The 14,006-nt window shown below is 47.6% G+C and overlaps 1 protein-coding gene across 1 annotated transcript in view; it reads right to left on the minus strand.

Annotated features, from left to right (window-relative positions):
* Nucleotides 1–359: 359 nt before the first annotated feature.
* The window catches only part of LOC144155183 (sodium-coupled neutral amino acid transporter 7-like), a 42,119-nt gene continuing 28,472 nt past the window's right edge, over nt 360–14,006 (minus strand). Inside the window, exons 5-9 of the mRNA XM_077686474.1 lie at nt 9,470–9,562; nt 8,998–9,055; nt 4,258–4,520; nt 2,840–3,039; nt 360–750 (exon numbers count right to left, since the gene is read on the minus strand). Coding sequence (XP_077542600.1) covers nt 569–750; nt 2,840–3,039; nt 4,258–4,520; nt 8,998–9,055; nt 9,470–9,562 — 796 coding nt within the window. The 3' untranslated portion in view covers nt 360–568. The remainder of the gene's footprint in view (nt 751–2,839; nt 3,040–4,257; nt 4,521–8,997; nt 9,056–9,469; nt 9,563–14,006) is intronic.

The raw sequence follows: 14,006 nt of genomic DNA on the forward strand, positions 1-14,006 counted from the left end.
TAGGAAGAATGTGTTCTGCATGCAATGGTTTGTTACAAATCGCATGCAATGCTGGCACTGCTATCGTAGATTTATTTGTTTTCACTCCCTGTGAAGCGAGCTGCAGTGCACTACGCCAAATGAGCGTTCGAAATCACCTCCTCAAACGTGTCCTTTAGTCCGCAGTTTTATACTATTGTGGTTTCTACAAGTTGAAATAATGCGGCTAAGTTCAACTTGGGACCAGCAAGTTTCTTGAGAAAGCTTCGCATACCTTGAGGCTCTAGAAAGCTTCGTTGACTGCCCAAGAACCACATAAATTGGCCGTCACGAGCCTCAAAAAAAAAAAAAAAAAAAAGAGCAAAGAAGATTACCGTCGATGAACACCGTGGCACGATCGCATTTTATTTTCATCATACTTGGTGTAGTGTCGACCAAAACAAGGATTAAGCTAAAGCAGTAAAATCGGAATGTTCATACAGCGTTTAAGTTACAGATCTTCAAAGCGTAAAACGTAAAAATGCGGCGCATTCATATCACGCCCCTATACAAAATGTACACTGTCCCGCGGTACCGCAGACGGGCTTAGTCACGTGCAGAGCAAGTGATGAGTGCCGCCTTTGGTAATGTCCTGCATGATCGTGTTGACCAGGACCACGCCGAAGAGGAAGCTGCCAATGACCACCATGGAGGCGCCGGTAACGAACACCAGCACAGGACGCTGCACACCAAACCTCTCTTTCTGGTGGAACACTCCGAGGAGGCAAAGACCTGCAGGCAGGAGAGGCGGTTTTACACATAGTATGCACTTTACGCATACGACACCGAAAATGCCCTACCGCCGAAGCTAAGCCTTCAAATTCACTCTAGCGCCACGATTTCTCATTAGCTCAGAGCTTCGACGTGACACCACGTTTGGCCACTAGGCAAACTGCCATTTCTTCAGCCGTTTACAAGATGTGGGTAACACCCCGTGACGGCTCGCAGATACATCATTGTCTGTCCACCGAACCTGGTGTACTGTGGATTTTTCTGTTATTCTTGTAGTAAAAAAATCCCATCAAGTTTTGCTTTGTGGCCATGTTAACACAGGTTTCGTTTTGCATTTTAAAGGATAACGTAACACTTCTGTTCCACATACGAGTTAAAATTGCCGATGCAAAGCGGGAAGTCTGAGCGGTAAAAGGAATCCCCGAGATGACCTTTTATTTATTCGGTCCCGTAGCGCATGAAATGCATTCACCTTAGCGCCGATGAGTGGTAGGCCTTATGCAACAGTAAGTGTTGACATAGAAATTACGAAATGAAAGGTACGGCGGACAGGTGAAATCATGCTCTGCGTTGCCGCCGCCACCGAACCAAAATGAATGGTGCGCTGCAGTATACACGTGACCGCGGCAATGCAAAAAAAAAAAAAAAAAAAAAAAAAAAAAAAAACTAGCCTTGCCTGCCTACCATTTGTCATAGTTGCGATCTAATCATCGTTGAAGCTTACATGGTCATAGTTTTATCCTACCGGGCAATCGTGGCATAACTCACTCAGCAAATTTGCTGTACAACTGGTCTCACAACAGTTTTACCAGACATCCGGCGGCTACCAGAAAGGCACTCGAGGCGTAACCTTGCCCGAAGCGTCTCCTTCAAGCCATAGGCTCTCCATATCGATTGTCTATTAATTATCATACGCCTAGTAATACTCATATGGCAACGATTTAGAGGGACTCAGTTAACAGCTGCGAGAAAAATTATTTAGGCCACCTCTAAATGTCCTTTTGCATACTTCTGATAGCAGAACCACGCGAGCATTACTGATGAGAAACTGACAAAAACCGCAAGCCCCCCCCCCCCCCCCCCCTTTTTTTTTAAATATTTTGTAGAGTCGTCTAACGTCGGTTTCTCTCTACCCGAGTTGCCTTGCTCTTGATCCCGCTCCAGCCGGAAAGCCGGAAACTGCGCTCTTTTGTCGCCGGGATGCGACAGTTGAGAACTGACCTCACGCGCAGCATGGCCTTCCCTGCAACTGCAACAGACGCGCGCCCACCGGCGTTCAATAACTGTGCTTGCAGAGACCTGCTATCACCAGGGTCAACGGCACCCGTGCCATCAAGCACACAGAGGTCTGCTACAGCGAAAAGAAGGCAGACATTGGAACAGCAGAAAAAAAAAAAAAAAATGGGTCCAGTGCAACACTTCTAAACCTAGTTGGCACGAGCGAAAGCAAAGATTATGCGCACAGTGTTTCGTGAACCTTTGCTAGAGATTTCGCAGCCTGCCGTCTAGCTACAGCTAATACATGATTGGACTGATCCCTTCGCTTGCTCTGAAGGGCCCGCACAACAGCCCAGCCGGGGCTGCACCGGTAGCAAAACAAACCGTCCAAGGCCTAGTGAAGCCGCCGTTGCACCCCCGCCTAGTCAAGTGGCTCGCTTGTGCTTAAGCGTACGCAAAGACGGCCCAGGTGGCGTTGAGAGATAGAGCGCAGGTGAGCAGCCATTTCACCGTCAAGTAGCGCGACACCGCAGCTGCGATGCCCCGAGCAAGCGAAGACATTCGAAAGAAAGGCGCAGCTTGCCCGCCTGCAACTGAAGGTTAATGCGACGCGATGAATGACCTTGAAAGATGTAGAGTGGTAGAATTTTCGCTCTAATAGCGGCAGAGGTTGCTCTGTAGTCACCTTTCGCCTTTGTAAAAACATTCACCGATGATCAACAGTGTGATACGACTTACAGCGAGCTCGATGTATAATCCCTGTAGAATTACCTAAGAATTGATAGTACAGTGGTATATGCCCACAGCTCTCGCTGTATGTCGTATTATATTGGGGTGACTGTCCGATTTTTTTTCCCACGTGGAAGCTTACCGGGAAAAATAAAAATGTTGGCGGCTGCCAAGCAGCCCAGAAGCTCGATCACGACGCCGACGTTGGAGGTAAAAGTGGCCAGTGCAACCGTACTCAGAAACCAGCCCGTGGTGATGAAGACGCGCCTGCGAGGCTCTCCCTCGATGAACTCCTTCGCTGGAAGCTTCATCATCTCCGCGTACAGGCCGTCAAAGGCTCCCCTGAGGAGAGCCAAACGTAGGGTTGCTGGTCAAGAAACAAATGAGGAGCCAACTGATGTGACACTTTTCCAACTTCAATACCGGTGACCGCAGAAAGATTTTCCTTGTAACAGTGGCAGTATTCCTGCACGCTTGCTCAACAGGTATACAACAGAAGCCACTACGACAAATGAAAGTTTCCAGGGGTGCAGTCCACAGAGCACGTTCAATGGAAATACAAATCAGAACTCGGATTAGCGTGTTGGTGCCAACTTCTGGTTCAAGCTTAGTGAAGTAATGTAATACATGCAGTACAACACGTTTGCAGAATTTTAGGCGAAGGCAAAATTTATTACTGGCTTGGTTGCTCTTAATTCTCACTCCGAACTTCTGCAATGCAACGTGCGATGCAATAAGGCTTTCCGACAAGTTCAACACTTAAAATAGTAAAAAAAAAAAAAAAACGATACGCCGTAACTCAGGACAATCATTAAAAATCCCTTGGACCTGACGACAACAATTTAAAATCTGCCTCAAGGCTGGCTAGATGTCTAAAAGACGAGAATTGGATGGCAGAAAAGAGTTAAGCAATCCACGATGATGCTCTAACCCGCACTTTCATAAAATCGCAGTGTGTTCTAGTAGAAAAATATCTGCTAACCTTGCTCATTCACTTCAGTTTACGTGGCCCGACATTTAAAACACCAATCATTTTATGGAGATGAAGACATACAGGTAAATCCCGCAGTGCGCATAACTTATCTCGTTCACGATTGATTTTTGCTGGTTTTACTCCTGCCATGAATCGCTGGTAAGTGGATCTGTTGCTACATCAGTGAAGCGATGGAATACTTTAGCGAACGACCATTTCTTGTTCTCTTCTATCTCACCACACCCGTCGGGAACCGCACCCCCCTTTGGCTTCTAGCGAGAATCGCCGATAGCCAGCCATGGCAACCAAATTTTCCAGAAAACACCGAGGCTGTGGGACGTACTGAAGTTATTCTCTCTCTCTGTCGCTCGTTAATTTGATGCTAGGCTTTTGGCATAGACCATACACAAGGCCTTTTTTCAGTTGAATTTTCTGTACTCCAACGAGGCTATTCAAAAGACGAACGCACAAAGGGTGGGCAGTAAACGATTGGGCTGGAAAGCTTATTTACTGTGCAGAGCAACGGAGTGCTTCGTGTACACACTCGTCGTCCATAATGTATACACGGCCGCCAAGCGAGCCCCCACCTGCCGCAGAAGATGAGCAGCGGGTAAGTGGTGATCATTTTGACGATGAGCGCTCCAATGCCAAACAGGACCCACGGGTTGGATGCGTCGAACATCTGCATGATGTCGGGCTTGACGGCTGAACCGTAGGTCATGTAACCGATCGTTCCCATCACCGAGTAGATGACAAACATCAGGCACGTGGTGAGCAGAGTGGCCTTGGCAAGGTTCGCCAGCCTCCGGTCGCGCATGTTCGAGTAGATGGGAATCACCACCTCGTGTGCCTGCGCAAAACAAGAGCGATCACCTCCGTGAGCTCATTTTCGCCTCGCTGCAATCCTTCGACACATGTCCCCACCCGACGAGAAAAACTAAACTAATGGCACTTCACCCGTATCGGATAACCTACTACAGGTTTCGAAGGTACAACCAAAATTTTAAACGTTCCTACTGTTGCGGTCATTCACATTACGGAAATGGGAGTCAAATAGCAGAGAAAACATGAAGATCTATATACTGCAGAAAATGTTGATGCAGGCGGCAGAAGATGCTTCAAGCATTTATATACTCGTCCATTATTTGAATATATCGCAATGCCAGTAAGAAATGCACGACTGACTTGTGCAAAAATAATGAGCAACACGAACTCTAACACATTCTTAAATAGGTTGAATGTTGTAGCAACTGACTATAGTCTGTGCAATACTAGAAAAATGGTGTGGAGCGTTCCAACTTTCTGAATAACATAGTTCTTTCAAACAGTAGAATTTTTTAGTTTCCAAATTTGCCAAAGTTGTCCAGAAAAGTTATTTTTTGGAGACCTCCTGCATCATGCACTTACTATTATATATTTTATTACCACATTGGGTGGACCATTGAAGCGCTTAAAACTTCAATTTAAGCTATGCACATGCGCTTGTTTATCGAGCCCGTTCGAAGGAATTAACCATTTTCTCCTAAAGTTGAGAGAAGCACGAAAGCTAAAAGTGCGCCCAATCGATCGCCAAACTTTCAAAGACCGTAGTCGCAAACGAAGAACGAACTCATGCGACGGTTTTTTTTTTTTTTTTTTTGCACACTACGTATAGGCATCTATGAACGATCTGAATGTACACCGATACGTGGGTTATGAGATAAAGGTATACTATTGTAGTCCTTCATGATCGATTGGTATACTGTCTTATCTGGAACTTATTTTTTCGCGATTTTCAAGTAACCGCTTTGACGCAATGGAAGCCCCCCGGTTTCACGCACGCGCCGTGTGTCCAGAGATCTTATCCGAGCTTTTCGGCCGACGAACCGGTCTATGGGGAATGCATTAGTTTTTTGACAGAACGCCATCGGCCCCACTAAGAAAGCTTTCGCTTAAAAAAACTGAAAGACAATGCCCTTCAACGTGCATCACGTGTGCCGAAGGATGTGTTCCGAGAATAAGGCTATGTTCAAGCAACGCCGCCTGTATAAACATTGCCTAACGCGTCGCCCGCTTTCCAATGGGAACGGCCGCTCCTCCAGCCCGGCCGTGGGTAGAGTCGCTTAGTTCAGCCACTCCTCCGCTATGTGGCGCGCGCCGGCGGACGTCCCACCTGGTCCTACCTTAAGTCAGTGATCGCGAGTCGCGGACGCTGCTCCCACTTCGACGCGTGTCTGTCAGCTTACCTGTTGAGTTTCAAGAGCAGTTTTGTTCCAATTTTAGTCGCGACGGGGCGTTAGTTCTGGGGCCACTGGTGATTTCGTCCAACGGGTCCCCCTCTTCATACCTGCTGCATTTTTCGAAAGATGACTGACGCAGCTCTCTGCTTTCTTGAACGGCTTCGTATTCTTGCAGCTTGACACCGCTTGATTCGCGGTTTGCTTCCACCATGCGGGTAGTAGTGGTAATAGCACTTACTTAAGGACCAGGAGCAGTGGCGTAGCTAAAAATATTTTTCGGGTCGTGTTATACGCCGGCGAAAAACAAGACGAAAAAGAAAGAGCCTGCAAGCAAAGATGTCATTTCATTTTTTCTATAGTTTTCTTCTTTTGTTTTACATATTAACATACCTATGAGGAATGCGAACAGCGTGGACAAAACAAGGCCGAAATGCGGAGGGGACAGAGGGGGGAATGTGCCACTCAGAAAATGTCGGGGCCCATGATCTAAATAGGTAAGCGCGCAAAGGCGGCATCAGCCTGCTGCAGCACAAGTGCTTCTGCGTGCGCCGTGGCGCCGGCGGTTTAATCAGTGACGTACCAATACGATAGCCATGGTGAAAAACAAGAAGGCGTAGGAGCACCGCCTGGGGAACGCTACACAAACTCAACTATTTTGCATCCTACAAGCGGCGCTGGCTGGCGGACATGAAAGCACGGAAGAAGGCTGCGGAGCGGTAAAGGGTAGGAGAGAGCAACTGGAAAATGGATGTTTGGCCATTTTTCGCTCACGCGTTAGGCAATGTTTTTACAGGCGGCGTTGGTTCCGACTACCGACATAAAAGCCATATAGTGACCTACGGACCTAAAACGACGGCATGTCACGCAGTTCGGTTGGCTGAGACGTGAAATGTCGTGATTCTTCAAAGTCATTACGACAGTTGCGGCAACAGTCTGAACCAGGCCTAAAAGATGAATGAACCTCGATTAGCAACTTCTGAGCAAAGGCCGCGATAGGGGCCTCTGACGAGCGCAGGTGATAACGCTATTTTTCAAAGGAACTCAGACATCAGTCCTCGACAATGAGGGCAACACAGGCAAGTAACGTGGCAGTTCTGCAACAGAGGTGATGCAATTATGCTGCCTCTGCGATAAAAGCGAAGGGGACGGAGAAACATCGAGCAGCACCTAGCCTAATAGAGATTGCAGATCTCTACACCCCCCTCCTCCCAAAGTTCAGATAAACTGTTACGGCTACCCCGGCAATTAGCGTGTGGTTCCGAATAACTAGGCTCGGTACACGTCCGACATTTACCAATAGCTGGCTAGAGTGAAGCCCTGGAAAAAACTTAAACCCAATTCCACCTAGTGGGAAATTTCCTGAAAAAGCGTAGCGGTGGTCTTATTGTGTCGGCCCGAACGTCAACGGGCGCACGCCTGAGAACGCCAGCATCGTCGCCGCGCAAATTCTACGAATCGGTAGCTAAACGTCAGCGGTTGGAGGCTACCTTTCCTGGGGAAGAAGGGAAAACCCACCGATGGTGATGATTGCTATTGGGTTCCCCTTTGTAGCGTGGGGATGACAGGTCATCTTACCAAAAAGGACTAATGTACCTATGTTTTATACTCTTGGTTTAATACTAGCGCTGCTTAGGGCAGGCACAAAAAATTCGGCACAAAATACTTTTTTTTTTCTGTTACAGGTGGTAACTGTCCTAGGCAATATTCCCCTCTCTGCTTTTCGTCCACCAGCATTCTAATCTTTTCGTCGCCTGGACAGCCTTGAAGTTAACTTCCTGTGTGCTACCCTTAAATCCTAGGGCTGAATATTTCCCTCGTGTAGATTTGGATGGATACCCTCGCATTCTAACACTGTGCGCCGCATAGTTCCTGTTTCTTATCCGCAGACCACGCATACCCCATCATTTTGTGAATACTTCCCCACAAAGCTCTTAGTTCGCAAGCAACCTGGTCTAGCCTCAAAAAGCAAAGCACTGCCCTGGGAATTATCGTAGAAATTTTCCTTTCTGATGTTCAATTTCTCAGCCCTGTACATCTCTAACGACGTTTTAGCTTCCATTTTTTTCTCTCCATTTATTCGTTTCTATCTGCCTTACCCCTTTTTTGGTTACCTTGGCTGTTTTGGATTCTCCACCGTTCTTTCCGTATTTCATCGTTGGCATTCTAGTCTTCCTTAGCCACTGCGTGTCCCCGCTTTTCAAGTATAGGCACCTAAAAAGCTTAGTTGTCCACCTACGTTGATCCATTGCTCTCAGCCTCCTCTCAAAACATATTTTACTCTGCGCTTCTCGAACTTCAAACGACGCCCAGCCCATATCTCCCTGCACTGCTTCGTTAGTTGTTTTTCCATGCGCTCCTAAGGCCAAACGGCCTACGGTTCTCTGGTTCACTTCAAGGCCTGCTAGAACGTCTGATTTTAAGCAGAGCACGGCATTCGCAAATGTGAGACCAGGAACCATCACTCCTTTCCACATTCCTCTCATTACTTCATATTTGTTATAGCCCCACAGAGCTCTATGCTTCATTATAATGAAGCATAGAGCTGCGTTTCGCTTTCCCTTGCCCTTAAGTTGCTCCTCGTGAGTTCTTTAGTAGTTATCCCTTTCGTTTATCCACACTCACAAATATCTATATTCCTTCACTCTATAAATATCTATATTCCTTTATATATACATCGAGTGGTAGAGTCGTATCAGCAGCCAGTAGCAATATTGATTTTTCCCCAAGATATATGGGTTACAGTTACACAGTATTCGCAACAAAATTGTCTTTGCCCCAGATGGCTTCGTCTACGGATGCCGAATACATTCGAGCCACTTGGGGTGGAGTATCTGCTTCGAAGCAGTGTACTTGGGCGGTACACTGCTTCGATGTAAAAAAAACATTACGTCACCGCTTGTGCATATACGGGAACAGCGTTCCCGTATATGTTGCATTTTTTTCCTTCTCATGCGTATAATGACGGCAGTGCATCTTTCAAGTAATTTATATTCGTTTGCTCCGTGACGCACACCTACCTGCCAACACTCCCTCCTCCCCCGCCACCACCCACACAAACCCGGCGGAAACCCAAGCGGCGCAGCTAGAGGTGCGCTGCGTAACACCCACCTGGTACGCGAAGCAGATCACAGGCAGAGTCACCACGAGGTCCATGAAGTTGTCCGGCCTGAAAGGACACCGGAACAATACAGCTACGTCTGCACCTTTAGCGTGGCTGCGCTGAGCACACCGTAAATAAGCGAGCATGCACAAGACATGGATATACGCTACTGGGTGCGCTGAAAAGCTAAATCTATTCCCTATGTAACATGCCTGAAATAGAACCGTTGTGGTTCACGCTCCATCTAGTAAGCTTTAAGCAGTGTCGTCCAGTCGGTGCTGAGAAGACATCACTATTCTGTAACTGAAAACTTCGCATTGTGCATCCCATTTTCGTAAAACGAGAGTGCGTGTGTCCAATCTCGTGTATGGGGCCATACGGATTGTTGACTTTCAACCTGGCACGACACTCGTGCGGCTGCATACCTTTGCTTCCAGAGACCACCGATATACCGAGCTAACTTACGCTGCACAGACTTACTTTGTCTTCATGGTGACATGATCCAAATCCTCCGTAGTGAAGGCAAATATTGTCAGGATGACAGGATATAGCATGACGAAGATGCCGAGAGAGCTAAGAAGAGGGAAAAAAATAGTGCACAAGAATTGACGCATAGATGGTACGTAGGAAAAGCCATTCACAGAACATGCACAGTTTCTATGACTTAACACAATACCGAGATATTTTCGTAAATTCTGACTATATTTTGGATTATCGCTTGACGTGGAGCGGCTCCGCGGTGTGTTTGAAACAAACAAAATAAACATACGGCGGTTGTGTTCGTTTGTACTCCTGAACTTTGTTTATGGTTTGGTTTTGTGTTTCAGGTAAAACTGTCTTAAGGAGGGGGGGGGGGTGAATTTTACTGCTCATTTTCTAGATTAAGCGTGTTGCGTGTTCAGATTTTTATATGGGTGCATACGAAAACATCCATTTATATTAATCTTTGACTGGATAACTCATATTTCTGGAAGAGGGGAATTGCTTTCGTCCCCACGAGAAAGAAATCTGGCGCAGAATAGGAATAGGCTGGTGTGCATTCGGCAAGCACTCACAAATAATGAAGAGTAAGTTCCCCCTATCCCTAAATAGAATAGTATACAACCAGTCGTGTTGCCGGTGAGGACGTATGGAGCGGAAACTGGGCAACTTTCGAAACAACTGGAAAGCAAACTAAGGCCGGCCCAGCGGGCCATGGAACGAATAATGATAGGAGTAACATTTAGGTACAGGAAACGAGCATCGTGGATCAGGGAGCAAACTCAAGTAGAAGATATCACAGTTCAATAAAGAAGAAATGGACTTGGGCTGGCTATATATCGCGACGAATCGACAACAGATGAACCATGAGGGTAACAGAACGGATACAGCGAGACGGGACTAGAAAAGGAAGGCCATTAACTGGATGGAGAGAGGAAATAAGAAATTTCGGGGGCAAACAACAGACTTTGGCAGCGCAGTACAGGTTAGGATGGAGGTCAGTGGGGGAGGCCTTCGTCCTGCAGGGGACCTTAACAGGCTGTTGATGATTATGATTGTTTTATTATTCGTTTAGATGGAATTCCCGCGATTGGTCGAAGCAACACGTCAGCTATGATGCCCGAACTCAGTACGAGGTTCCGGGTTAATTCAGAAGCCTGACACTTATCGTACGCGGAAATCTATACACCCGGGCTATCGGTAATGCAGAAACCACTCCTAAAAACCGTAATATTCCTCATGGCAGGGCAGCGTCGTAGCCATTCAGCCACTATGGTGAGTCTCGAACGGTTGTCCACTTAGAGGGGCCCTGAAAGGCGTTTTGAGCACACTAAATGAACTAGCCCAATCGTTAGGTTGGGTGGTCAACGTCATCTGTGCCAAGTCTAACACTTTTACGTGCAGCGGAAAGCTCACACTTTCGTTGCAAAGTTTGTTGCCGCGTTCCCGCCCTTTCCTGAGTGCTTTTGGGCTCCGCCATCATTCTCTTAAGTGCGTCACGAAGCAAAAATCTTGCAATTAGACGGCCTTTTCTCTCACTTCCGGCGCAGAGGAGCGTCGTGTGCTCTGCGTCGACCGGTCGCGGTGGCGCCTTTGGTTAATTAGCACTTTCTGCAGCACGCTTAGCGCTATCGTGTTCGTTCATATTTATCTTTTTTTGCTCTTACCACGCTTCTTGTTAAGACGCGTTGGCTAGGTCGACACGACGACGACACGACGGCGACGCCGACTTTCAAGTTGGCAGACCGCCTTGTCACACGACGCCGACGGGGACACGAACACGCCGGCCGATCGAAAGTCCGCGTGGTTTGACTGGCTCGCTGACCGAAGACGCAGACAAACCGATCGGCCGAAAGGTCGTCGCGAATCGAGCGAGAAGCGAAAACTGCGCCCCGACAACATTCGTGCCGTAATGAATGCGGCTCTGTTCTGTGAAATTCCTACAACTCAACACTAGCGCTAATGCGATCCGTATTTCAGCTTACGACGCTTCGGCCGTTCGCTTTGGAGACAATTCGTTTGCTGGAGTTCCAAACTGCATATTCGTGTGCGACCAACAACGTTTGTAGAAAATATAAGCTCACTTAAGAGTTGAAGAAAAGTTACAGAAGGTTTATTAGGTGATAAGGAATCAATATCGACCAAAGTTTTTAGCGCAAAAACAAAAGCACGGCTAGCACTATTTCCGCAGGGCGAAATCGCAGTCGCCGCCTCAACAGTGCTGTTGCTGGAAGTCAGCTATGGTGGTGGCTTTACGGAATCTTACTGCGCAACTGTCATTCAAGAAAGAATCAGTTAACCAGCCAGGAATCCTTGAAATCAGGTAGAAAACACTGATGTAACACAAAGGGTTGGTCTCAATGTAGTATACAGGTTATTTGCGTGTCTCTTCCAGTCTTTACGTGGCGCAGTGTATTAAAACATCGCGCCCACCCATTCAAAGTCACTGATTCAAATCCCAGCAGGCTTTATCTTTTTATCTGCCTTCTGAGTGGCATGGTTTGCAAATCGTTCCGCGAATCCAAAACGAAACTTTTTGCTTGAACTGTGGAACCACCATATCAAACGTCAATGCATCGTGTAAGTCAATGGCACGATTTGTTCAGTTTTAAACTGGTGGTTTGTATATACTATAAAAAGGCAATTGTACTTTCTGAGGATGAAATACTGATGTGTGTATTGTTCAAAATTGACGTGTCTTTATATAGAGTAAACAGTTTTCCCCCAGCCACTTAAAGAAGACACAAAGTAGGCTTGGGGGCGGGGGGGGGGGGGGGGGGGGGAGGGGAATATAGGGTCGAGGCCGACAACTAAACCCTTCACATACCGCAATGGGCAGCACTGAGCACGTAAAAAAATGAACGAACAGCCGTTACGGACAGGAAAGGGGCTCCAGGCCACCAGGGGAAAAAGCGAGGGTGGAATAATTGTTTTGTGCAACAGTGATAAGCACAGTCGAACCCACAGGCAGGCACGCACAACCCCAAAACTCGCACTACTCTTCCAAGACCGCTCGTAATATCGGTTACGGTGTACTTGTCTAGTAGTTGATAAACACAAGGTCACGTACAACTTTCACGGAAAGTAAGGGGGGAGGGGGAAATGGAATGCACGACGCACTCTAAAGAAAGTCCCCATGCCGTACCATGCAAACCTTCGGCGGCTTTGTTACGGTTATAAGTGTGTAGAACCGATCGAAATAACGGAATGGAATACTACAACTGCCTGTGTACACCCGTGCATGGCGTCACCACAACGCGACCAAGCTCGACATTGGCGCGAATGATCAATATAAAACCAACGTCGATTCGGAACGCATGTATACGTGCTCACTAAGTAACGTTGAGGCTATTCTTTAGTCATTCGCTCACGTATTTCAGACTCCCATATGCACAAAGATATGACGTCGCCACGAATGCGCGGTGACAGGATCGTTCTCTTTTCGCGTGATTTTTCGGCGTGGTGTGGAAGCGCAAAAGTCCCACCCCATTCCTACCACCAGCTTTTCCAGCCATGAGCGGAGTGGCAGGATTCACAAGGAAAATGATAAAAAACGGCCCAAACGGTACGCAGAAAGTCAGACGGCCTTGTCCCAGAGCGATGCTGCGGCGCACAATATCGCAGTAGCAGACGACGCCCGCAACCGTCGAAGAGCTTTGTAATACTGCCGCTTGAGACAGAGTTGCTTGAGACGCTTCGCTCTGTGATCCGCCTTTCCGGTTTAGAATGGCTTTTATCCGCCTTCTCACGCGTCGCGCTGCTGCTCGCTCCAAGCCGCCGTAAAATGCGACGGTGAATTCCCCTGCTTGTCTATTCGCTCGTTCGGCTGCATTCTTGCGCTCCGTTCATCGACCACTTCTCGATACTGCCGAGTTTCAGCTCGCGCTGTGGAACGCCTGGTGCTACGGAACCTACTCCGCACGCCGTCTCCGTTTTTGTATTGTACACACATTTCCCGGCGTTAACACTTCGCTGTAAAAGCGTGAGGGTAGGGTAAGGAGGAACGGGTCGTTACGTGGCGGGAGCGGCAACGTGGCGGGAGCGGCAGGAGCACCATTGTCTTTAGACGTCATTTGCAGCGACGCAGGCAGACACGCGACCAATTTATTTGCATGCGCTCATTGTAGCCCTATGAGGCGCGCCTCTTGCACGACTAAAATGAGGTTAGATAACAGAACAGCGATTACCCGTTAAGGACTTCTGCCACCGCTAATGTCTGCGCAAGATTTAAACAATTTTTATACACATGTATTGAATACAATGGCAAGGTGACATGTCAACGTGCTGTTACAAGGGGAAAGTGATTAATAGGTATCACTACCAACAACATATATAGGGGCGTATAGGCGCACGCTTGGCCAAATGCATGATCACGACTTTTTCTTGAATTTCAGCTCATCCTAACTTAATTGATTTATTATGAGGTTTAATGCGCCGACGCTACACAGTCGATGAGGCGCGCCGTAGTGGAGGACTCCGGGTTAATTTTGACCACCTGAGGATCTTTAACATGCGCTTAAATCTCGAACGCACGGGC

This window comes from Haemaphysalis longicornis, unplaced genomic scaffold (genome assembly GCF_048455015.1).
Source record: "Haemaphysalis longicornis isolate Haplotype H1 unplaced genomic scaffold, Haemaphysalis longicornis Haplotype H1 scaffold_1, whole genome shotgun sequence".
Taxonomy (NCBI): domain Eukaryota; kingdom Metazoa; phylum Arthropoda; class Arachnida; order Ixodida; family Ixodidae; genus Haemaphysalis; species Haemaphysalis longicornis.